We start from the raw sequence: 25,105 nt of genomic DNA, 5'->3' as shown, positions 1-25,105 counted from the left end.
TCGACTGCCACAAATGGGAAATAAAAGACACGCCCTTTGGAATCAACACATTTGATCAACTTTGTCACCCGCTGGGAGTTCAATTTAGGCGGCACTACCATGGCATTCTTATCAACATGGCACTGGTTGTTTGGCTCAGCAGACTTACTTTCTTTGCTAAGAATACCCTGATTCGACATAAGGCCATTTACTGTTACTTCACAACCAATATCTACATTATTTGTAAATACAGTGTTGTCATCTCTATCTTCATCTTCAGCCTTATTGTGAGAATATGCTTTTCTTAAATTACACTCTTCACTATTCAAATTACAATTACTTTCTTCCTCTCCCAATCCATTCACACCCTCAACACACTTCACATCCTCAACACTAGGAACAGAATTTTCCCCGGCTGTGTAAAAATAGTCATGATCGAACATGTGCGGTGTACATTATCTGGTCCTAACACTTTCACTAGCATCACAAGACACTTCTGAATCTACTAATACTCTCTCTTCCTTAATATTTGCATTTATCAAATGAGAGTTCTTCAAATTGTAACTCTCTTCACTAACATGGTTTGTAACTAGGCCTTTACTAATGCTGGACACATTTTTAACTGCTTCTTTAGAAATTTCTGGCCTGAGAAGTATATTTGTTCCTCCTGGATCGACAGAATTCTCCTTTTGGGAACTTCTGTTTGCAGTTTCTGAATTGTCGTCCATATTAACCAGTTTATTATGCTATACACTGCTACCAGTTTCTATTGAAATCATTTCCGTACTATCAGGAATTTTTCATTTGAAAACAGCCATATATCAACAACTGTTTCAGCACCAAGTGTCTGCAAACCGGTGTTGGTTTTGTCCAGTCTTAGATGGTGAATGACATCAACGGGTTTATTGGCAGGATGAGAGAAGTGAATCTGAACTCTAATTGGAAATTCTCCCCAACCTCTGCGCACTAGGTGAAATGGCGGAGACGTTACATCGACGACATCATGAGGTTGATAGCTAGGATGCAAGAAAACTCTAATTTTTTAAACACAATCTGAAATATCAGGATTTTCTCTGGTGCCCCGCACATACAACATCCATTTATGACTTGCTTTGTCTTCACGTGTATCGACAGGAAGCCATTTTGAAATATTACCAATTACAATCCTCCTTTTCACTTTGTGCCTTACACCTCTCGGTGGACTATGGATTATTACATCTGTAGACTTTGGATTTGGTGGAATGTAGCGTGGGATCTTTGTAGCACTTGATTCTTCATTTTTATTTTCTTCAGTGTTTGCAGGATTCTCATTGTTTCCAACAGCTGTTTCTTCATGCTCCTTTCTACAACTATCATCAAAACTCTGCCCAACAGCCGAATGAGAGAAATTAACAGCATCTGGCTCTTCCTTTATGTAAAGTTTTGACTGTTTACCAATTAACTTCTTAACTGCTGGATGAATTGTTGGCTGCTGGGTTTCACTCTTTTTTACAACTTGTGGTTTTCTATTGTAATAGGCAGAAACAATAGCATAGCGAAGAACATGCAACTGCCTTCTCGCTAAGTCTAATCTGCATTCAATTTCGTCAATTTCTTTCTCTTTCCTTTGCAATTCATCCTTAAACTCATGTTGAATAATGGTTGAGATCTTCTGTGACACATTTGCACGTGCATGTTCTTCTAAAGTTCTTAACCTCTTAACATCCTGGGAGCTGTTATCTTCATAATCAGGATCCTGATCATTTAATTTCCGCTTGGGAAATGACATTGGTTCAGTTTGTAATGTATCCTTCTGTCATCAAAGTACCTTTGTACCCTACGTTTCGCAAGCACATATCAAGTCTTCTCCAATAAAATTAGTCGTTGCTACCAGCAAGTAGACAAGATACATGTCGAGGCCAATTTCTTATTCCACACGACAGGTACGTTAAGTAAAGCGCAGGACGCCCCGAAGCACTTTTCGGTTGCGCTCTTTATTAGTCGCACCGGGCCATTGGCAGCGCTAGTTATTAGCGATCCTGGTTATTCCCCTGTGGTCGTCAAATAGGAGGTGGCGCTATTGTCAGGTTAGTCGACCCTACTCTTTCTACAAGTATAGCTTGTATTGTTTCACAAAGAAGCGGGGGGAAAACGAGCACATAAATAAGATAACGCTTTAAAGGAAGATAATAAATTAAACGAAAGAAAAAAGAAGAAGCCTTTTTGATTATCAAAGAAGAAGAAGCCTTTTGATAATAAAAGAAGAAGGAGCCCTTTCCATATTAAAAGAAGAAGAAGCCGTTTCCATAATAAAAGAAGAAGAAGCTTTTTCCATATTAAAAGAAGAAGAAGCCTTTTAGAAGAAGAAGAAGCCTTTTAAAAGAAGAAGAAACCGTTTCCATAATAAAAGAAGAAGAAGTTTTCCATATTAAAAGAAGAAGAAGCCTTTTAAAAGAAGAAAAAGCCATTTAAAAGAAGAAGAAGCCTTTTTGATAATAAAAGAAGAAGAAGCCTTTTCGATTATACATATATATATATTTTCTCTGTATTTTTGTCAAGTTCTCAGAATATAGATCCGCATTTTACTATATCCTCTTGGCTATAAAACGCTTTCTTATTTGGAATTCTCAAACAAAGAACCTATCCCCCTGAGATTAAGATATCTGTAGCCGTGGTATAAATTTATTTTAAGAAGTGCACTAGAGGGACGTTGCACAAGTGGCGCCCAACGTGGGGCAAACAAACAAAACACTGACGATGTTCTCCTCGTCAGGAAAATAAAAAGAGATTGAGATACATTTCTGAATTAATTTGCTCACTTAATAAATTTCCTAAACGTTTCATATGCGGCTATATTCTTAATTCTTTTAAATTACTATATACATCATTCTATTTACTTCTATTATAGTATTTGAACTCTTCTTTTATATATTTCTCAATTTACTATAATATATATAATCCCTCTTCTCCGCTCCTAGTTTGTACAATGAGCTCTGCTCTTCTTTATATGGCGTGCTGCCATCTATCGTCGATTCCGAGAAACCATTCCTCTTTGCAACTTTCATTGTGTCATCGAAACTGGCACGTGACATTCTCGCCAGGATGCTCTGACAGCTTGCCTTGTAGGCAAAACATCAAAAAATACTATTTTCCAGTTCTCTGCAGACTATTTAGTCCACTGGCAATGAAAAGTCTGCCAATATACAGGGCGCTCCAAAATAATTGTCCTGATTCTAGTTGGTTAGTATACTTCAGTGATGGACAATTGGCATGTCATCGGGGGCGCACATACTGTTTGTAATGAATGTCCAGGTTTGTAAAGTTTCAGGAACCCATAAATTCTAATGGGTTCTATTTCGTTCCTCTGCAGGACCGGAACCTTTGTTCTCGCACAATTTAAATTCGGTCCAAGTTGCGTATTGTTTCATTGAAAGAAGGTTCCTGGACCGAATTTAAATTGATCCGGAAAAAAACGTTCCTGGACCGAATTGAAATACTTCACAAAAGCTTCTTTACGGTCCAGATCTCATTTACGCTTGCTGATTTTCTCCCCTGGACCGGAATTGAATTGTTTTGAAATTCCTGGACCTTTAACAACCCTGTGAATGTCCAAAGTGTACCTAACATTACATAACCCGTGACGTAATAGCCCGTGAGAAACGGGGACTAACCCCACTCCCACATGCCTCAGAAGAGGTGGGCGATCATCGGGGATGGTCAGCACGACGAACCCACAGTCGTTGTTGTAGGTTTCCATGGCCGAGTTACTTTAGTCATTCCATTTATATCCAGGGTGCTTAGTGTCGCTTATTTTAAATTTCTCGATAAGAGACGTTGGAAGCTGGTTGAGAACTACAGATCGCAGAACGAACCAGTCAATCGATTGCCGATTCTCGCTTATTTAACGAGCAACACGATTCTATGTTTTTCCTGGTAAAAATTACAATTCAACGTCGGACTTTATTTATCTATTTATCTATATCGATATTATCGTCAAAACTCGATGTATCGACTCAATATCGATAATCAAACGATGTCGCACAGCATAAGTTCCTAGTAGCAACTATTGGGGCGCTAAAGTCGGCCGGAGCGTGGTGCTGATCACATCCCCTCCACAAATAGCCGACATTGTGAATTAGGCGACATACACATTCACACACCCCTCTCTCTCTCTCCTGCCTTCACGGTACGTCGCAATGAACAGGGGATAACTTTACGTTTACTTTATATATGAATTAATAATCCGTGGCGCGACAGCTCGGGATGGGCCTTGACCTATCTCTCGACTACCAGTCTCGCTCCCACAATCCTTCCTGGAGGTATGGAGATCTTTAACCGGTAATGGATGACGTGGGTCAGCACGTAGAACCCTCGTGCATTATAGGAGATTTCCTAGATCGGGATACGCTACTCACTCGTATCTCCCCAATTTTCTCACGATGGTGGGTTGCCACCGGTCCTATACACAGGCCGAAAACCCAGAGCTGATGCCAGGCGGATTCGAACCCATGCCGTCCCGCAGTCGGAGCGCCTTAGACCGCACGGCCAAAAAGGAGGACTTATATATGAATTGCGTTATTGAAATACCCCTCACGAATTTGCAGCAGGTTTAAAGTGTGTTTGCCGTGTAATCAAGACAAGTTTGTTATTACTTTATAATAAGCAAAAAAAGTAAAGTGCTCCCCTGTGCATAGCACCACGCCATGAAGGCGTATAGGGGGTGTGGGGGTAACGCCCCACACTTTCTTGATCCGGTCGTGAGTGGGGGTGATGTGATCAGCATCACGCCCCTGACCGCCTTTACCCTCCAGGGTTTCCCCCAGGTACCCATGTTATTCGACGCTGGGTGGGCGCCGGGGCTGCTTCCATCGTTAGAAAAGTTCCCGGATTTGAACCGGCCGGGGATCGAACCCGGGACCTATAGCATGGTAGTCAGACGCGTTACCGACTGCAATTAAATAATTTTCGAGAATGATTGTACTCATGTTGATTCGAGAAGAATTGTAGGACATTTTATATTACTTGATTGTGACTGACAGAGATATTAAACAGAGACGATAGAACCAAGCAGTAGTAAGATTCGCTTGTGATTATAGATGTTGACTTGGGATTAGTTCCTTAAATCCTGGATCAATATCTAATTTACCGTTCCCCATCTGAATCCAAGGTTTGCATTGTGTACCAGCAACAGACAAGCATCGTGACACCAGTACTTCCTCATTACGAGAAGTTACTTGACATCCAGTAGTGACATCTGCTGAAATGACGACGCGGGATATGGAACAGGATGGGTCGAAGTTGCACTATTGCAAGTACATATTTCAGACATTACCTTTTAATACTGCACTATTACTTACTTATAACTAATCTCTGGCTTGATATTGTCAGATTATACTTAAATTGAAAACTAAAATAGGTAAACGCTGTAAGTGCCACAATAATTCAAACACCGTTTTCCACGTTAAACTGTGAAATGTGCCATGCTTTATAATGTGGTAAACGTGAAATGTGGCTGGTAGCCCTCTAAGTAGTTCAAAGGGTGTGTAAAGAGGTCACTAGTGTGCACGTTTTTATGGGATGATGTGCGGAACGATGCGATTTCCCAACACTTTCGCTTTTGGCACTTACAACGTTTACCACTTTTAGTCCTCAATATGTAAGAATACTGCCTCTGGTCCGTAATTGTACATTTGGCTTGTCGATCGTTACGTAAATACATTCCGGGTCATAGGAAAGGCAGAAGATTAAAAAAAAATTAGAACATTATCCTGCTTCCAGCAATATGGTGTAACGCAGGCTTCAGTAACTTGCCGGCGAGCGCTCTGTTTGGCGTGAGCTTCCAGCTTAAATTGTTTTAGTTTTACAAAAACTAGATGTGTAATAAAGTCAAAATCGAAGTGCTTATTTGGAATATTCACTTAGCGACTTCCTCATTGCATAAAACTAGCTTTTGTAGACAAGGCTGTTGCGAATATGGCTGTGTCCGATTCGGCAGTTGCTGCCGCGTACAGCACTGTTTTAACCAGCGGAATCTATTTTAGTCCCACTCGCTCTAGAGCTACACTCGGCTCGGCAGCCGTATAACGACTTTCTCTATGTGAAAGCGATATTAATTAAACAAGCAAGCTAAAACTGAGAGTAGCTTGGGCATTTTGTCGTTAACACTATATTTAGAAAATATATAAAGAGAAGAAATCACATTCCAAATTTTCAAATTAAATAGTAAGCAGACATAAACAATGTTCGGTTGGTGCCTTCGGCCTTCTAAGTCCGTATTGTTCACCTGCGCCACCGTGTGTCCCGGTGGGCAGTGATGTGCGTCTACGCGTAAACAACGATAGTCTACATTCTACACGTAGACTACTTTATACACGTAGATTACGTAATCTATGTAAACAACATGGCAAAAGGTAATTACTTAGCAAAGGGCGCCGTGGAATTCAAAGAAAATTATATTGCGTATCAGTTGCTGATGTGTGAGGAGAACTTTTCATCTTATTTCTTCCAAATTCGAACAATTTCTCACCTAGAAAGAAACCTAATATAATAGATGTTCTAGTGTTTTATGGGGAAGAGACTAATGTTGCCTCACGATTGCCATCTGTTGTCTTTTTTGTATACTATTTATCTTCTTCCATAGTTGATGATAGAAGAGAAGAGAGATTTTGTTGTAAATTGTAATCTTTTCAGTTCGTTAGGAACCAATATATTTGAAAATGTCACTTTCCTTTCATGAAAGCCTTGGAATTTAATTTTAATGCACTTTAGATTGTCTACGTAGTCTATGTAAACTACAACCCAATGTAATCTACGCGTAGATTACGTGTATACAACGCATGTAGACGTAAACTTATAGTCTACGGCACTTCACTGCCGGTGCGTGAAGTTAACTGACACCTGGCGGGGGAAAATGGCAACTGTACTAGCACGGAACCTTCCGATTCGGACTTCAACTGCAGTAACGGCACAACATGAATTCGGACATTGCCTATTACGTGCGGTTAGCCCTACAACTTGCTTCACTCACATATAGATGACTCTGTTTTCCAGCAGACAATATTAATAATTTTTCTAGTGCCACCTGCCCTGAGAGCCTTGGAGATGATGATTGTATTTAATGATTCTTACTTTTCTTAATTTTACTTTTGGAGGACGTCGGTCAATACCCTACAATTTCAGAGTTTCAATATTTATAGGGTTTCTTGTAGTCACTTTTTAAGTAACTGTAAATGTATGCGCACAACCTCCATAACCAATGTTATTGAGTAGTGTGGTGTAGTCGCGACATGCTAAGCATATTACAGCGCTCCAAGATTGAAATAAATGAGTGTACAATACAAGAACCAGGATATATTTTCATATTCTACCATTTGATCCAAAGTACAAATTCACAGTTTTTGAAAATGTATGATCAACATTTTCGGTAACAGTTTACTATGGGGGTGACGGATTTCTTCAAATTTACAGGAGAAAGTACTTACGGAAATCATTTTCTGTAGCGTTGTGGAAGTTCGTGAATGTAGTTTTGATCCATTTTAATGCGAATACATGTTGTTTTCTGCGAAAATCTCTGTCCGACACGCTGTTTCTACTGCCGCCATTTGCTTTCTGCACGAGAGCACAATGTTCTTTGTGTTAGATGATGTAAACCCCGTAGTCAATGTTTCAAACTCGCCGTGTTTTCACTAGAACATGTGTCGAGTATTTGTAATATTTTTTTTTAACTATGCTTGCCTAACCTAACCTTACGGAAAATGGTTTGTGGGGCTAACGTGAATGGTTTATTGGGCTAATGTCAATGGTTTGTGGGGCTAACGTCAAAGTTTTTTGGGGCTAACGTGAATGGTTTGTGGGGCTGACGTGAATGGTTTGTCGGGCTAACGTCAATGGTTTGTGAGGCTAACGTCAGTGGTTTGCGAGGTATTAGCATAATTTCAAATCCGGGCACGAAAGTAGGTATTTTCCGGTGAACAAGGTTGGAACACTGCATAAATCGACAAAACACTCGCACAACGCGCGATGAACCAGTTCACTATCGCCATAATGTGTGTTACAGAATCGAAATAACAAGTAACAGTAAGTACTCGTAAATGTAAGAAATAGACATTATCTTAGTTAGAAATGCATTATTTCACCTTAGGAAATGTTCCGCATTCCAAAATAGTACGTTAGCAATGTAAATAAGTGCGAAATGAATGATTTATAGGTGTCACCCACATAGTAAACTAGTACTCCAAAATTTTTTTTTGTTGAATGAGGCGTGTAAAAGTTTATAACAAAATAGAATAACTGTGCACTTCATTACACAAATTGTATGAAAAGTAAAAATATAATGAAAAACAGTGTTGCTGGAGGATGCAGTAGATAAATTTCTCCTACTATACAATAATATTAATAATAACAATAATAATTCATTTAGAGTAAAATTACTTTATTTTTATTAATATATAATAAATTAATAATAAATAAAATATTAATATATAATAGCTATTATATACTGCAATTTTCATAATCATGATAATAGTATCAATTTTTATGAATATTTCTACTATTAAAGTTTTATAAATGACATGACTACCATACAAACATTTGTGGTCCATGTACACTCAGTAGCGCAAGAGTTGATAAAGCAGAGACGTACTTATTTAATGTTACTGATTTATTTTATAACGAAGCAGGCAGATAATTACCAATAAATATATTTCTCGAGTGGTCCGAGGGACCTCTCCGATGACGCAGTGGTAGCGTCGTCGCCTTGTAATGAAGATGTCCCGGGTTCGATACCCGGTGGAGACACATAGTGGTTCAGATCCCACTTTAAAGTGTAGGTCCCGTCCCGATTAGCCTTAGTGTGCATAAAGTGGACTTAAAACACCAAATAAATCAATCAATCGAGAGGTTCGAACCAAGTGTCTCATATGTAATAAAACTAGTAATAATAAAAATGCTCATAAATAATAGGTTAAACGTTTAATATGCCACATAATAATAGCAATAAACTAAGTCAATTAATAATAATAATATGAATTGGTAAAAAGATCACCTAAGAAAGTAATGCCAAAAACAATTTTAAATGGATTACTTATTGTTTACCAAAAAAGGTTGTTAGGTCAAGCTGATGAAAAGTAAAGCCACTGGTTACTTTTTTTTAGTCGATGTAAATCTGCATAATAACAATCTAGTTCTTATCTTTATGTAAGTTCTGTATGAATGAATCAAATTCGTATTATGCAACAGTAAAAAGTGTTTTGTTTACTTAATTTTGCACTTGGTAAGTATTTCGGAAGTGTCCCGTCCGCCTGGATTAGTCCTTGGAAGCAGGGTATGGCAACTCTGTGCTCGGCTGGATGTTGAAAGAAAACCAAAATTCGAGGGTGTCGTTGGTTCCGTTCTATCAACAGTACCAAGGGAACACGAGGGAGGCGCTGACGTTGCTTTCAAGAAATTCTCCTTTCTCCCAGCGAGAAATCTCCCATATTCTTACCATCGTTACTCAGTTTCAGCAACCCGACCTCGCTGCTTTTATGATCTTGCAGGGATGGGGAGAAGGGAATGGTCGTACCCACTGGCCATTGACAGATGTACCGGAACCCTGAAGAATAACTGTTTTCCTTTCCTTAGTTGAAAGAAAGCTTACACATCGTCCTTTGAGATCACCAGCCTATGCACTGTGAAGCCTCATGCTTCTTTTTGTTTCCGTCGGTACATTCATTTCGTTACAGTAAAATGGCCAACTAACATAGATTATGTAGTAAAATATGTAAAATATAAATTCTCTGCTTTGGAATCAGGATTCTGTTGTTACTGTTCTCGTGCAAGAAGCTACACTTTGTGTTATCAGGGCCTCTCCAATGGCGTAGTGGTGACGTCGTCGCCTTGTAATCAAGGGACCACGGATTCAATACCCGGTGGAGGCACCTAGTGGCTCTAGTGGTGTAGCAGCCGCTCCCGCAACCCCGCAATTCGGGGGGGGGGAGGTGTAAGGACCCCACAATGTGCTCTTGAATTTCTTATATAATCGTAGAAATTCTACAGATAGTGTCGCTTATAAAAAAATCTATTTACGAAACAGAAATCTAGTTCCCAGTAACATCACATACGATGTCTGCGATAACAAGCAGTGACATATTATCTCAGCCAGAGGGGCCCCCGTAACTTGTCCTATGGGTCCCCTTCCGAAATGCAGAATTAACTTACTTGCTCGCAGATGTCCATCGATAGGAAAATATCCCTCATCTCATACCTTTGTATCTACGCAGTTTGTCGAAAACTTAGTGTAGCGTTTCAATTGTCTGCAGTTATGAATCCAGTAGAAATATTCAGTTGCTCAACCAGTCGATCCTTATTTTACAATAAACATTAAAATGGTTAATTCGTAACCTTTTAGTTTTACACGTGATATTTAAAATGTAACTTCCCACCAAGTATTTTCAAGGGGAGCCGCAATTCTTTTCATATTGAAATAAGAGCTGAAGTGAATTTCCCACATTGTTACGTTTTACTTCAAAGGGGCCGAAAACCTCAGTTAAAGATGGGACCCATAGTAAATTATCCCTTTGCTATAAAGACCATCATCGCCTCTGCCACGCAGGGTATACAACGCATGAGTTAAATGTGACCATTATTTTGTGTAATTTTGTAAGTTCATTTTTCCTACAATTTGGCATTTTGTGGACATTTCTGTCGAACTAGTTCTTATTTTCCAATGTGTTACGATTTTTTGATCTGCAGTGTTCGAAGGGAAAATTCCTAGCTGCAAATTTCCTTGTTTGCGTTGAAGATAGAAGGAAGGATCCTTGTGTGGAACAACTTGAAGATGATGCAGTAGGTGAAGGAGAATGATTATGCAAATTCGAGCACTGATGGTATATTAATAAAAAGGTTCTTGTTTCATGAAAAAGTCTTTAAGAAAGTATGATCACTGGTCTATCGAAGAAAGAATGGCAGCGTTAAAATTATGAATAATGATGTTGAGGTCTACTAACCTGTGGCAACCTTCTTTTATTTTTGGGGGGAAGGGGCTCAGTCCTTCCAAACTGCATTTCATTGAGTGACAAATTTTCAGTGAATAGAGTTCCTTCGCAGCTTTATTATCTATCACTCAAAAACTAGAGTCCGCAGTTATTTCTTCGTAGCAGATTGAAATTTACCTTGTGATAGGTTACTACAAACAATCTAGATGTCCGGTTCAAGCCCCATTACTGAAGGATAAGTTTGTTGCTTGAGTATATTACCCACTCAGTATTAGAAGGCTAATATGAGCGACTCTTACGTTGAATCTTGGCCTGGAGGAACCAGGGGATGGCTTAGGGGCTGAAGGCACATCCACCTCAAAGTCCAAAAGATTACAATTCCACCAAAACAGTATTTTTTAATATCTGTGTAATATATGCAACTTCATTAAAAAAAATATTTCAAGCAAAAATACAAAGCATCAGGAACAAAATATTTGGCAGCGGGAAGCTTCCCCCTCCCCAAAAAGTGATTCCTGGCTATGTCGCTGCGTTGAAGTAGAGAAAATATTTCCAGATTCTTCTTCCAGTTATTTTTCAGATATTCAGACCATCCTGATTTAGTTTCAAGAAGGTACTACAGTGATATAAGTCGATAACAAAAAAATGGGAAGGCATAATATTTGAGGTAAAAGTTAATTTCTTGTACAACGAAGGGGGGAGGGCAGCTAACTAGCTAACTATTGTAGTACCTCTGTCCCACTCTGGCATCATATTTTTTTTACACTAAGGGGACCCCTCAATATTTTACTTGCAGGGGGGGCCAAAGATCTGCGCTACCCCACTGAGTGGCTCGGATCCCACTTTAAAATATACGTCGTCCCGATTTGCCTTTCTGTGCATAAATTGGTCTTAAAACAAGTTTAACAAACAAACTTTTTGCTATCAGTTCACAATCATAATTGGCTGTGCTCTAATAGTTGGAGATATTGATAAGTGTCCAAAATGGAAAGATGCAAGTAAAGAGTGAGGTATTTGCTAAATTTCCGGCAACTACTCTTGAAGCATCGATATATTATAAATTGTACATATATAGTCTCCCCACAATAACCAAATATTAGCAAGCAGATGGAGGACTTCCCCTTGCCTTTCAAATACCATTCTGTACATAACCGCCGAACCCGGGACCTCTATTACTCAATATTAGTCTGTTCGATGCCCGGTGGAGGCACATGGCACAGTGGTTCGGATCCCACTTTAAACTGTAGTCAAGTCCCGATTAGCCTTCCTGTGCATAAAGTGGACTTAAAACAACAAATCAATCAATCAATCAATCAAGAGTAGTCAAAAGCAGGCACGTATCAAGAAATATATTTCGGGGGGGAGAGTCCGAACGAAGTCTCGGAAATAATTATAATTATAATATAAATGATGAAATTAAAGTATTCACATTAGATTAATGACATTAATTAAATATGTAAATTAATTAATAATGTATTATTATTATTACTTGAATACGCAAAATGACGGTGTAAGAACAGGGATATAACAACACGTATTCTTCATCTAGGTGTAGTTAATATCGCAAGAAAATGAAATGGGAAATGAATGTCAAATATATCAAGGATCGAAGGTTGGATCCAGTAGACGAAAAGTAAATTTCTTGGTTAGTTCCAGTGTGTACAAATCATCTTTGACAGTGGCCTTCACAACCGTATGTTCCAAATATAATCATTGCCTTCCAATAAGTTCTGCAGAAATAAATAACCTTCGATTATACAACAAATACTAAAAACGTATATTTTTATTATTTAATTTCAGTACCTGTTACCCTCTGGCACTGGTGTACGATGAATTAGATATTATAATTATATTTTCTTATATATTTTCTTTTTGGGGGCTGAACTTGTGAACCTGGGTGGTGCATAAACAGTGGCGCAGGAATATTTTTCATCTGTAAGGTACAAAATTCGTCCTCCATATTATATATATATATATATATATATATATATATATATATATGTATGTATGTATGTATGTGTGTGTGTGTGTGTGTGTGTGTGTGTGTGTGTAGTTATACACACACGCATAAAGTTGGGGCATTGAAAATTCCATTTTAGAAGAGCACACACAGATTTCCTGTTTTTTTAAATATATATATTTTTTTATGGTTATTTTAAAAACAGATAATTTCGAAACATATAAAGATCGTTTTGTGCTCATTTGGAAGAGGATGAAACTGAAAATCAGAATTTTGTCATTTGAAAGTAGCGAATATCTATTAATTTTAATGTATGGTGTCATTTGAAGGGACAATAGGAGGAATTTTCCCCCCGTCTTGTTTTGAAACATCAAATTTCTAGTTGAGAGTGACACATCTCAACCGGGGATCATTATTTGCAAAACCCACTTTTAAACTATATCGTACTTATGGTGTTCCATTTGAATTCAATTAAGTTTACCACACCATAGCTACATACAAAAAATTCTCGTTATGCAATTTATGGTGACTGTGTACAGTGACACCAATTTATACCGGTATGTGGGGCCCGAGCCCACCCAATAATTCATGTGATTTGCGAATTCAAATTTTTGAGCCCACCCAGTGTTTTTGAAAAATTGGCACCCCTGGCTGTCTTTTTTAAATGCCATGTATTCGGTATTTTTTCAGACTTCTGGCGATTCACAAGTACTCTTGTGTCGAACACTAAAACTGGGCGATGCTTCTGACGTATGTTGAGTCGCTTGGTCATTTAATCTTCTTCGAGAGCTTGATGAGATCTGTAGTATTTTGTTGTGTTTTATAAAAATAAGTCGAGGTGGTCCCCCCGATCGAGGAAAACCATACGTTTGAAAGCATTGTTTTCAATCTTAATTGCACAGTATTCAGTATGCATATAGTCCTATTAAATGCACACACATGGCATTTAGATGATTAAGAACGTGTGTTTTATGGAAAATTGGAAACATGTCATGTCAGCCAAGAAACATTTTCGCCTCACTCAAGGATTATGTGAATTCAATTGAAGTTGTACCAATATTTACAACTAAATGTGAATGTGGGTTCCGTGCCATGAATCTAATCTTTACTGAACAGAGTGAGATTAAATATTTGGTTGAATCATAGAATACATTGCCGTAAATCAATTTCAGTGTTGGTGTTTTATTTTCATTTGGTATGAGCTCAAATTACCATTATAAACCTTCCTTTTAAGGTAATTCAAACACAGAAATGGTTATTGGGGGTCATTTTCAGTTTTTCGACTTTATTACTACCTTCATTTGAATATTTTATTTTCTAAAAATTTCGGAGGGGGCTGTAGCCCCTTCAGCAGCCCCCTCTGCGTATGCCAGTGTCCTCTGGATCTACCTCCCCTAAATAGTCTTCGGCTCAAAAGTGACAGAAAAGCCAAGGTGATTTCCTTTTTATAATCTCTAATTCTCCGAAACTATTCTTTTTGGAATGAGAAAATAGAGATTAAAGTTGATTTGAAAAAAAAAGTATTGAAGGACAATAACAGGGAAGTTTTCCCTTTGTAAAGTCGGCTGGGCGTCTCACTGACCTGCAGGAAACTAAGATTAGATTCCTTGGCGTGTTTTGTAAGGTCGGATTTTTGCGGCTTTGTCTCTGCATAAAGCGGCTCTGGGGCTCACCCATTCTCAAATATATAGGTACTAGTGGAGGACGACACCCCTAGGGGCGGGGGGGGAGTCTAAAGGAGGCTGGTGCGTGATGCTTAAAAACCAAAGGATAGAGAATGAAAGTGAAAATGAAGATTGATTGATTGATTTGTGGTTTTAAGTTCACTTTATGCACAGAAAGGCTAATCGGGAGTGGACCTACAATTTAAAGTGGGATCCGAACCACTGTGCCATGTGCTTCCAGTGAAAATAAAGAGGCAAAACAGACTGAAAGAGAGGAAAAGGAAGAGGAAAACCAACCAAAACAGACTATAATAACAGAGGGAGGGGTGGATTGAGAGAAATGAAGATAAACATTTCTCACGATGGAGTGAGAAAAGGAACAAAGAAAAGAAACAGTACAGAACGATAAAGAGATAAAGGAAGGAAGAGAAACAAAAAGATAGGCATACAGAAAAACGATAGAAAGAGAGAATGAGAAACAGAAGCAAAAGGTAGAAAGCGAAATAGAGAACGAGCAAGTGGAGGGAGAGAGAGAAAGAGAAGGGCAAGAAATGAAGGAAGCTCTATATCTGAAGAGCCAGGGAGAGAGAGCAAAGAACGCAGGAGGGAAAATGGAACAAGACCTAATCGTGAAAAATATGCTATGGTTTTACACACAGAGAGAGATAAAATAGTTATAAATAAAAGGGAGTTTTCTGTATTACAAGTTCTAGACTCTGCCAAGTCTCATTCCAGCTCAAATGAGGCGAAAAAAAGTCGCCCTAGTTTCAAGTGTAAACGAAATTTTAAAATTTTACTCGCTAAACTGCTGGAAAAGGAATACAATTCAATTGTATTCAAATATTATGCACCATTACCAAGGAGGGCCTACCAGATGGCTTATTGGTAACACCTTGTAATACGGTGATGCACCGCAAATTCATAAGTTCTATAGTCTCGGAAGTCAGTTAATGAATGAATGCTTCCTTAGATAATGTTACGAATAAGTCACTCTTCAAATTGAAGGGGATTCCAGGAGAGTGTCTTCTGTCTCATTTTCCCCAGCCTCTACATCTTCCAACCAGTAACATAAATTTTCCCCTTCGTAAATTTTCTGTTATTTTTGTATAATTTGTCTTTTAATTTTTAGGTTCATTTAACGCCGCCACGTCAGTCAAAATTGTCAATTTTTACATAAACTTACATTAATTTTTGTATTAAGTCCTATGATATGCACAGATAGGCTAATTGGGATTGGACCTACAGTTTAAAGTGGGACCCTAACCCGGGAACCCTTGATTACAAGGTGATGACGTTACCACTATGCGATCGGGGAGATCATTAATTTCAGATGAAATTTATGGTTTGGAATAAATTTATTAAAATGTTGTTACTCCACACCAAACTCACACAGAGCATTGTTGTCCTATTAAATTTTGCGCTTTATACGTTTCATAATAATAATAATAATAATACGCATGATGGTCATAATAATAATAATATGATGAACGTTAATTTAAATTTTTATTTTATTATTTACTTTGAGCGTCAATAAATTAAAATAAATCAGTTCTTGGGTGTCACTGCGCCGCAAAAGATTTAGTGTAAGTAATATAATTGTATTAGGTAAAAAAAAAGTCAAGATGCGAAAATGGGAATCTCTGAACCACCCTCTTCCATCCTACATTTTATTCAATTCCCATTATGATGCATATAACCTAGATATGTAAAAAAATCGGAGAGCATCACAGAGTAAGTCAACGAAGTAACTGGCTTTCTTGTTTCGGATCAGACTTGTACGAACCGACGTAATTTGTGTAAACTAAGTGATGGCGATTCACTTCCTCGACTTCCAAGACTGTCTGTCTTGTATTTTGAAAGTAGCCACCCACTGAAGGAATGAATGCACTTCCCTGAGATTCCAAGGTCTTTGCACGGACAAAACATAAACCAGATGGCAAAGCAAGATAAGTTTACAAATTGCGGTGTGAAACCCTCCCCCTTCCTCCGCTCCGAGCGGCACATGACCGGTGCCGCAGATGGGAGAATACACATTCAGAGGGTTGCTTGCCCAGAAGCGACAGCAGCGCCATAAGCGGAAAATCCTCGAACTTTCAGAAGGCGTATTAACTAAATACTTGTCTTTTTTGTAATAAAATTATGTAATTTCTGTTGAAGATATTGTGCAAACGCTTGGAATTATCTATATAAATTCACGACACTAAGATGCACAATATTGAACCTAAATGGTAAATTGGTTTAAAACTCTTCAAACGCCCCATTTAAAGCTGCTTTCACATCCAATTAATGCTGCATTTCTAATTTTTTGTACGCCAAACTAGAATCCCAAATCGATTTTGTATTCGGTACATCACTTCGTGTATCCTTCTAGAAAAGCCTTGCAGAGTATCACCGAAATTGGAAGCATATGTTAGGAGATTTTGTCAATAGAAGGAGAAGCAGTTTTCAGCTGTTGAGAGAAACATCCAGCCGAGGCTTAAGAATCGAGGGAAAACAAATTAGTGTTCACTTTAGTTTACCGTGGTTTTACTTATCTTGGTACAACTGTAATCAGTAGGGCTTGGAAGTTGAGGAAAAATCTTTTTTTTCCTAGTGTCCGAAGACGAGGCCCAACATAATATATGTTCATTTTGGGTCATTGAAGGCAAGAAAAGGGTGGGTTTTATTTGTCCTTTTTTGCCTTTTTCGGCGTTTTTTTGGATTATTGGTCCTATTTTAGCCTTTTTTATGTCTTAACGGCTATTTTTTTGCAACTTCACCTTCTTTCGACTACGTTTTTACTGCACCTTCTCAATTCGAATCATCATCAGTTCATCACCTCTTAAACATTCTTTCTGTGGTAAAGAAATATATATATATATACGAGGTGTACACCAAAAGTACTTGCCGTTCGTTCTAATTTTCAAGAAAAATGAAATACAATGAAATAACCTGTGTTTATTTTTCAACAAACTCTCCCTCTTTATTGATACATAGTTGCCATCGCTCAGTCCATTTTGTGTAGCATGTGGCATAGTCATATTTGGAGGTATGTTTTAGATACTGGAAAACAGCACTTCCCAGGGATGATCTATTGGCAAAATGGCGTCCACGAAGAGAATTCGTGAAGTTTGGGAACAACCTGAAGTCACTCGGGGCTAAATCTGGTGAGTATGGTGGATGTGTCAGAAGTTCAATACCGTGGTCAGCCAAGAATGAGGTCACAACATTAGCACGATGTGGCGGTGCATTGTCCATGTGGAGAATGAAATTGCCATTAGCCATTTGTGGTCGTTTCATAGTCAATTTCGGCAAAAATTCTGTAGCCAAAAGTTTACGAAAATACTCGCCCGTAATTGTATGACCTTTGGGAACTGGATGAGACAATATCACTCCCTGGGAATCGCAGAAGATTGCGTATAGCACTTTGTCATTTGATGCAACCTGACGAAATTTTTTCGGGGGTGGTGAATTCGTGTGTTTCCACTACATCGACCGTCCTTTTGTTTCTGGATTGAATAATGGAATTTGTGTTTCATCCATTGTCACAATACTGTCCAAAAAATTGTGTCCCTCCCTTCTGAAACGTGTCAAATTTGCAACACTGGATCGAACGCGAGCATCTTTTTGATCGTCACTAAGCAATCGTGGAACCCAGCGAGAGGAAACTTTCTTTAGGCACAAATCTTTGGTGATTATTCGTTCTACTGTTCCCATTGTTAGCCCCAGGGTATCACAAATCTCCCGCATGGTGACACGCATATCTTCCATGATAAAATGTTCAACACGGTCAATGTTAGCATCAGTTGATGCTGTTTTCGGACGTCCAGACCTCTGCTCGTCTTTCACACTCTTCCGTCCATCTTTGAACTCACGCACCCACTTCCTAACAGTGTTTTCTGCAAGAGCACTATCACCACACACGGCCTCCAGTTGGCGATGAATGTCGGCTGCACAACGTCCAGCTGCGGTAAGGAATTTCACAATTACCCGTTGCTCTTCAATTGGAGATTCCATTTCCCCAGGCAGTATCAGAAACACGTCTTACTCCTTCAGGCACTGTCACTCAACTACTGCCACCTAGCACACAAAACTGACACTGCTTGAAGACGAAGGATGGAAGTCTCCGATGCCATAGTTATTTCCCTGAAATATATATACCAACTGAGGTAAGGTTTCCGAAGTCCTATTTCTGTAACACTATTGTGGTTAGGCCAAATATGATTCTTCAAATATGATTTTTCAAATTATGTTAATCTAAAAAATATATAATGTCTGAAAGAAGATGCATTCATTCATATTGTTTTTTCGCATTGTGTGTTCCATACCACCAGAAGTTTGTATTTTTTATGCATTACATATGCAATTAAAACTGGAGTTATTAATTAATTTGGATCACATTTATACGTCCTTTTTTCAGTTTTTAGGTCCTTTTTTTATATTTTTAGTTTCTTTTTGGCAATTTATAGTTATTCAACTTCCGAGCCCTAGTCATCAGTAATAATTATTCGTTTGAACTATAAAGGTGAACATACACGGACGTAAATTCCGAACACGCACAGGTGTGATAAGATGCGCTACGTAAACACTAACATGATCACTGCTACGTATATAATGACCCATCCATCGTATATGTACGAAAGTGATATTTGCTCATCTCACTCACTTTCGTAACAAGGCGCTTGACAAGTCCATAAGTCACGAAGAAGAAATCTCAGTTTTGATCCTCAAAGAACTGCGATAGAGCAAAACACGTCTTTCATTTTTCCGCCACCCTCCCCTGTCAACCAAAGTGACCCTTCACAGAACCGCATTACACGCAGCTGCTAATGGAAGAGGACATAATTATCCTCTTGTTTAGCAGAAAGAAAGACGCAAGAAAGAACCATTTTCCTTAGCACTTGTCAACTTCTCCCCGTTGCACCCGAGTTACACAGAGTGATGAATTGAACGCAAGCAGACAGCCGTTGTTAGTCTCAAACAGAGAGAGGGAACTCTCTTGGCAAGATGTCCGCAACATTTGCGCCTCGCACGCAGGGTTGCCAACCACGTATGGGTAATGTCACTAGGTACGGTAAATTTCCTGGCTCATGTTGCATCGTTCCATGTCGTCACATAGTGGAGTTAAGGTCCCGCACATTCACGTTCTCAGCCATTTTTAGAGGTGATGTGGTCAGCTTCATGCTCCGGCTGCCTTTACCTTCTAGAATTGTTGCCAGTTACCCATTTGTTCGAGGCTGGATGAAACCAAGAGCAGCATTCACTCTTTCGAATTTCGATCAATAAAATTAAAAATATAACTAACTATCTATGTATCTGTGAAATTGATATATAGCGAATCTTTTGTGATATATTTTGTGCCATTACGATCACACAGTCTCCGTTCTGGTGCATCTTTGTTACGGCTATTTCTGTTTCTTGGCGTGCACACTGCCATCTTTCGGTAAAAAGTTAAACCATTCTCAACTTTTGCTTTCATCGTATAGGAGTGCAATTTCAGACCTTTCAAGATTTCCAATATCATTTCTGTTCAACGTTTTTCAAATGTTGATTATGTTGGGACTTGAACGTTCTGTTTCAATGACTATTTAATCATTTAATCATTCTATTCTAATTCTTTCGGCTAATTGTTGAACGCAGCCATGATAAAAATAGATTTTTTGTTGTATTTAGAAATTTCCTCACATTTTATCCATTAGAGATCATCAAGGAAAAAAATGTAAAAAATCCCTGTGTAGAGAAATGATTTTACAGCTGGCAACACTGCTCCCGCTTTCCCACCATAAGAGGAAGACGATTTTGTCCACATGACAAGGAGGAGAAACCGTTTTAATTTCCAGGAGGGTTTCCCCTGGGAGGGGCAACGGGAGTGACTCCTGAATTATCATCCGTCGGACGGAATAGAGACAGATTGCTCAGAGATAGCGAGCTAATTAAAACGAAAGGAGCAAAGAATGGGGAGTTTTCCAGATTGCTTGACATCTCATTGTTGCGATTCCTCCGTGGGTTTAGCACGCGAGAAGAAGAGACAAATGGGACCTAGCCCAAGATACTTTTATTTCCTCCGAGTCCTCCGAGTGTTGTGGATTTGCACTAAATTATGTAACTACGCTCTACCGCTAGATGGCAGAAAGTTCGCTTGTGTGTATTTGTGCCTGCAATCATGGAAGTTTTCATGAGCATTGGATTCTTCGGCTCAAAAAGAGCATAATATTGTGTGCAATTTGATATTGTCTTTCTGTGTACATATTTAACAAGGAAATTATATCGTCAAAATTAATATAGCTATTGATCTCGCTGGGTTTTACATGTAATTTTTTGCTATTTTTGTCTAATTTGCGTCCAATCCTTACACTTGCGACAGTGGCAAGTGGCATTTACCTGACAAACGACAAACCAACTCTATGACAAAAGCCAAATACGATTCACGATTCACAACTACACGAAGGCAAAGTCTCACGACTGGAACTTCCAACCACAGCAACCGCCAGGACCCAGGATGCGATGGATGCTAGGATGCCTTAAGCTAATCGAGCTATGATACACTGAAATTGTTCACAGAGTACTCTCACAAAGGAACACGCATGTCCAGGCCAGGATCGAACCCAGGACCGTCAGATCATAAGTCCAGCCCTGAATGAGGGGCTTTAAAGTGTTACACTGAAGAATATAAGCACGATAGTGTAGTTTGAAAGGATTTGGTTGCAAGCAAAAAATATATCTCTGCCGCGCTGTTTCACAAACTAACATTCTGTGACGTTATATGTGATATGCAGGGCTAGGATTTTCATGACTTAGATTTTTTTTTGTAAGGGTCATGTGTTCCCTAAACATAGAAATTCATATCATGAAGAAACTAATTGAATGAAGGTGCTTTCTAAGGGGATATTGTGGCATATTTGGCCATTTCTGCGTGATAGAACATATGTTTATAGATTTTTGGACATATTCAACATGTTTTCGCTTTTTCAAGAAACAGTCATTTTCAAAGTGGATTCGTTCTTACTCCAATGTTCACTAGTTTTTTTGTTCTTTTTTTTGACTGCAGCAAAATATCTTTAATTTTTATTTGAAAATTTACAGAAAGTATTCATTGTGCATTGCAACAAGTGAACTGAATACAATATGTACGTATGTGAAAATATCTCAGCATTAAGATATTGATGTTTGAAACAGTCCAGTTAAAAAAGCATATTTTTCAAATTATAGTGCATTTTGTAAAATTTTAGTTCATAAGAGCATATTTTATTTTGTATATTTTGGTGATTTTTTGGTTATAAAAATCCTAGCCCTAGTGATAAGAGTATCGCTGCAAGAAATGTTTACAAAGTCAGGTTTGTGAACGGCCGTGCAGTTGAGTGCTAAGCTACCATCAGCCAATATTTCAGCTTAGAACATACTATATGATCTTCCTCTTTTGTTGTCTAATGTAAAACTAGCGACAAACTTTCAGGGAAACTATGGAGACATTTGAAGGTGTCTCTGCTTCACAAGAAGTTCATTATTCCGTCACTGACTTCACATGTTTTCAGTGGTGTAACTTTTCCACGAAAAAAAACATACTTATGTGTTGTTCTAGAGTTTAATCATATCGTAACATCCCCCGTAAAACTGAGAAACTTTATCAGGCATGACGTTCATAAATCCGATTACCAGCCGTTGTACTCATAGGCATTTAAGGAATGCCAGGTCAGAAGTTCACCAACCTTCCTGAATTGAAGGCTAAAATTGGTAAACGCTGTATGTGCCACAATAATTCAATCACCGTTTTCCACGTTAAACTGTGGAATGTGCCATGCTTTATAATGTGGTAAACGTGAAATGTGGCTGGTAGCCCTCTAAGTAGTTCAAAGGGCGTGTAAAGAGGTCACTAGTGTGCACGTTCTTACGGACTGATGTGCGGAACGATTCGATTTCCCAACACTTTCACTTTTGACACTTACAAAGTTTAAAACTTTTAGTCCTCAATTAGTGGTAATTATTACAGGTAATAAGGTGCTGACTCAAAAGGGGTCTTTTCGATCAGATTGTAGCTTGGAAGTAACAGGAGAGTCTTGGGAGAACGGTACAGGTTCACGCCTAAGTGTTCACTCCGCAGCTTAGAGCTATCAGCGAAGACAGGTAATTCTAACCATGTGTGATCTAAACTTGAAAGTGTGAAATCCATCTCTTGAATGTGTGTTTCACCTCTCGCTCCTTACCGCCGAGCTATCTGATAGAGCCGAGTACTTTTGTCATGAGGATGAATGGTTATAGAGCTACGCCAACCATCGGGACAATTAAAAGTCCCTGGTTCGATCCCCATTTCTAGGAGAACGTTACGATATATTACCGCACGTACTGTGACAAACAGAACAAGAATTGGATTAAAAGTCAGTATTCCTCTGTTCAATTAGTTCTATCGAAGCTCAACTTACGCTAGGCTGAACTAATTTCGACAGCTGGGATGAAATCAGATTTCCAGTGCTCCATATGGACGGGAAATTAAAGAGGCATGACTGTGCTGTTAATAGATGATATAGATCTCTTCCCCTGGCAGAAAAATTGGGAAAAATTGCAAATCCAATATTATTTTATTTCCTTCAGTGAACATGCTTATAGTGCTTTGAATTTCTACGTTCGTGCACTTGATATGGAGTTCTCGACCATTGATTAGTGAGAGAATTTCGAAGGCAATAAAAATGGGACACGTATATCCTGAAATACACGCTTCTCTTACTCTACGCAGATGACTGGATTTTAATTGAACATTTTTCATAGGTTGAACCAGCGCCGTAGGGTTAGGCAACAAGCATAACGTCTTGCAGGGTACCGAGCATTTGAGGACAGGGTTGTTGAAGGTCCAGGAACACATAAATTCTAATGGGTTCTATTCAGTTCCGCTACAGGACCGGAACCTTTTTTCTCGCACAATTTAAATTCGGTCCAAGTTGCGTATTGTTTCATTGATAAAAGGTTCCTGGACCGAATTTAAATTCATCCAGAAAAAAAGGTTCCTGGACCGTATTTAAATTGATCAGATAAAAAGGTTCTTTACGGTACAGAACCCATTTACGCTTACTGATTTTTCTCCTGGACCGGAATTGAATTTATTTAAAATTCCTGGACCCCCCTTTAACAACTCTGTTTTAGGATCTAGGTGTCCCATTTCTATTACCGTCGACCTGTACCTACATGAGGACAGAGAGATGGCGCTAAGGGTTATGGAGTTTAATTTGAGAGAATTACAAAAAATAGCAAAAATAATCTAATTAGAACTGTATTTGCTGGACACTGAAATGATACCTAGGTATGTAAAAATAACCAAATATGTGAAATATATGCTAATAACTGATATATGATAACAGTTATCAATAATATTTAATAATTGATAACAACTCGTTTGAACCAGTTTCCAAATTCAAGTACTTAGGATGAATACTAACAAATGAAAATTATATTAAAGAGAAAATAAAAAGCAGGCTTAATTCAGGAAATGCATGTTACTTTTCTCTTCATATAATTTTGTCTTCTCGTTTAATATCTAATAAACTAAAAGTTAAAATATACAAAACAGTAATTTTGCCTGTAATATTATATGTATGCGAAACTTGGTCCTTTACATTGAAAGAGGAACATAAATTGAGAGTATTTGAAAACAAGATCCTTAGGAAAATGTTTGGACCTAAAACGGATGAGGAGACAGGTGAGTGGAGAGGGTTATGTAATTTAGAAGTACATAATTCATGTACAGATATTAGAATGATTAAATCAAGAAGACTTATGTGGGCAGGCCATGTGGTACGAATGGGAGAGGAAAGAGGAGTTTACAGGATTCTTATTGGGAAACCTGATGGTAAGAGACCTGTAGGAAGGCCAAGACGAAGATAGAGGGATAATGTTGATATGGACCTAAAGGAAATTGGTAGGGCTGGGAAAGAGTATGTAGATCTTGCTCAAGATAGGGACAGATGGAAGGCCTGTGTTGCTGCAGCCATGAACCTTCGGGTTTAAGAAGGCTAGAGAGTTAGTTAGTTAATAACTAATATATGTAAAAATAAGGAAAATGAAAATAGTATTTTTTCGAGCTTACACTCCATGATTCGGAAAGATAATACAAGATAACATTGATTTTAGCATTATACAGGGTGGCTCAATAAGTCACTTAACACCCTCAGTACAAGACCACTGCGGCATGGAATTTGAAATTGGCGATGACCAATCATTGCCTGGCCAAGAGGGAACCACATTGACGCCACCCACACGGTCGGCGGCCATCTTGATGTCCGCCATCTTGAATTCAACTTCAAAACTTTAAATGGGAAGGAGGTCTTGCGACATATCAAAATGGGCTAGAATTTCACGAGAAATGCAATGGTGAAGGTTTTTTTGACGTATCTTTAACCAGTAAAAAGTTATGACTGAATTCTTGTACCAATTTGCTCCTTTTCGAGGTGTTAGAAAAATGCCTTAAAATTTGTTTAGCGCATCGGTAATGCATCGAGATCAAAGTGACGTCTAGGGAGAGACGTTCGCATGCCATTGCACATTATTTTAATCAGATACATCCACGAAGAGCTGCGCATTATGAA

The 25,105-nt window shown here is 38.6% G+C and overlaps 2 protein-coding genes across 2 annotated transcripts; both read right to left on the bottom strand.

Annotated features, from left to right (window-relative positions):
• Positions 1-490: 490 nt before the first annotated feature.
• On the bottom strand, positions 491-1,918 carry LOC146005231 (YEATS domain-containing protein 2-like). The gene has a single exon (XM_083144312.1). It carries the CDS (start codon positions 1,745-1,747, stop codon positions 1,022-1,024), a length of 726 nt encoding a protein of 241 aa, XP_083000438.1. The 5' UTR covers positions 1,748-1,918; the 3' UTR covers positions 491-1,021.
• A 16,102-nt stretch (positions 1,919-18,020) lies between these two features.
• Positions 18,021-18,551, bottom strand: LOC146005469 (protein GVQW3-like). Its single transcript, XM_083144712.1, has one exon. It carries the CDS (start codon positions 18,549-18,551, stop codon positions 18,021-18,023), a length of 531 nt encoding a protein of 176 aa, XP_083000838.1.
• Positions 18,552-25,105: the final 6,554 nt, after the last annotated feature.

This window comes from Lepisma saccharinum, chromosome 23, assembly GCF_977018435.1.
Source record: "Lepisma saccharinum chromosome 23, izLepSacc3.1, whole genome shotgun sequence".
Taxonomy (NCBI): domain Eukaryota; kingdom Metazoa; phylum Arthropoda; class Insecta; order Zygentoma; family Lepismatidae; genus Lepisma; species Lepisma saccharinum.
This window is presented reverse-complemented; position numbering and strand designations above follow the sequence as displayed.

Coding starts and splice junctions, on each gene's coding strand:
- LOC146005231 (XM_083144312.1), bottom strand. CDS start 1,747: ATGTCATTTCCCAAGCGGAAATTAAATGATCAGGATCCTGATTATGAA.
- LOC146005469 (XM_083144712.1), bottom strand. CDS start 18,551: ATGGAATCTCCAATTGAAGAGCAACGGGTAATTGTGAAATTCCTTACC.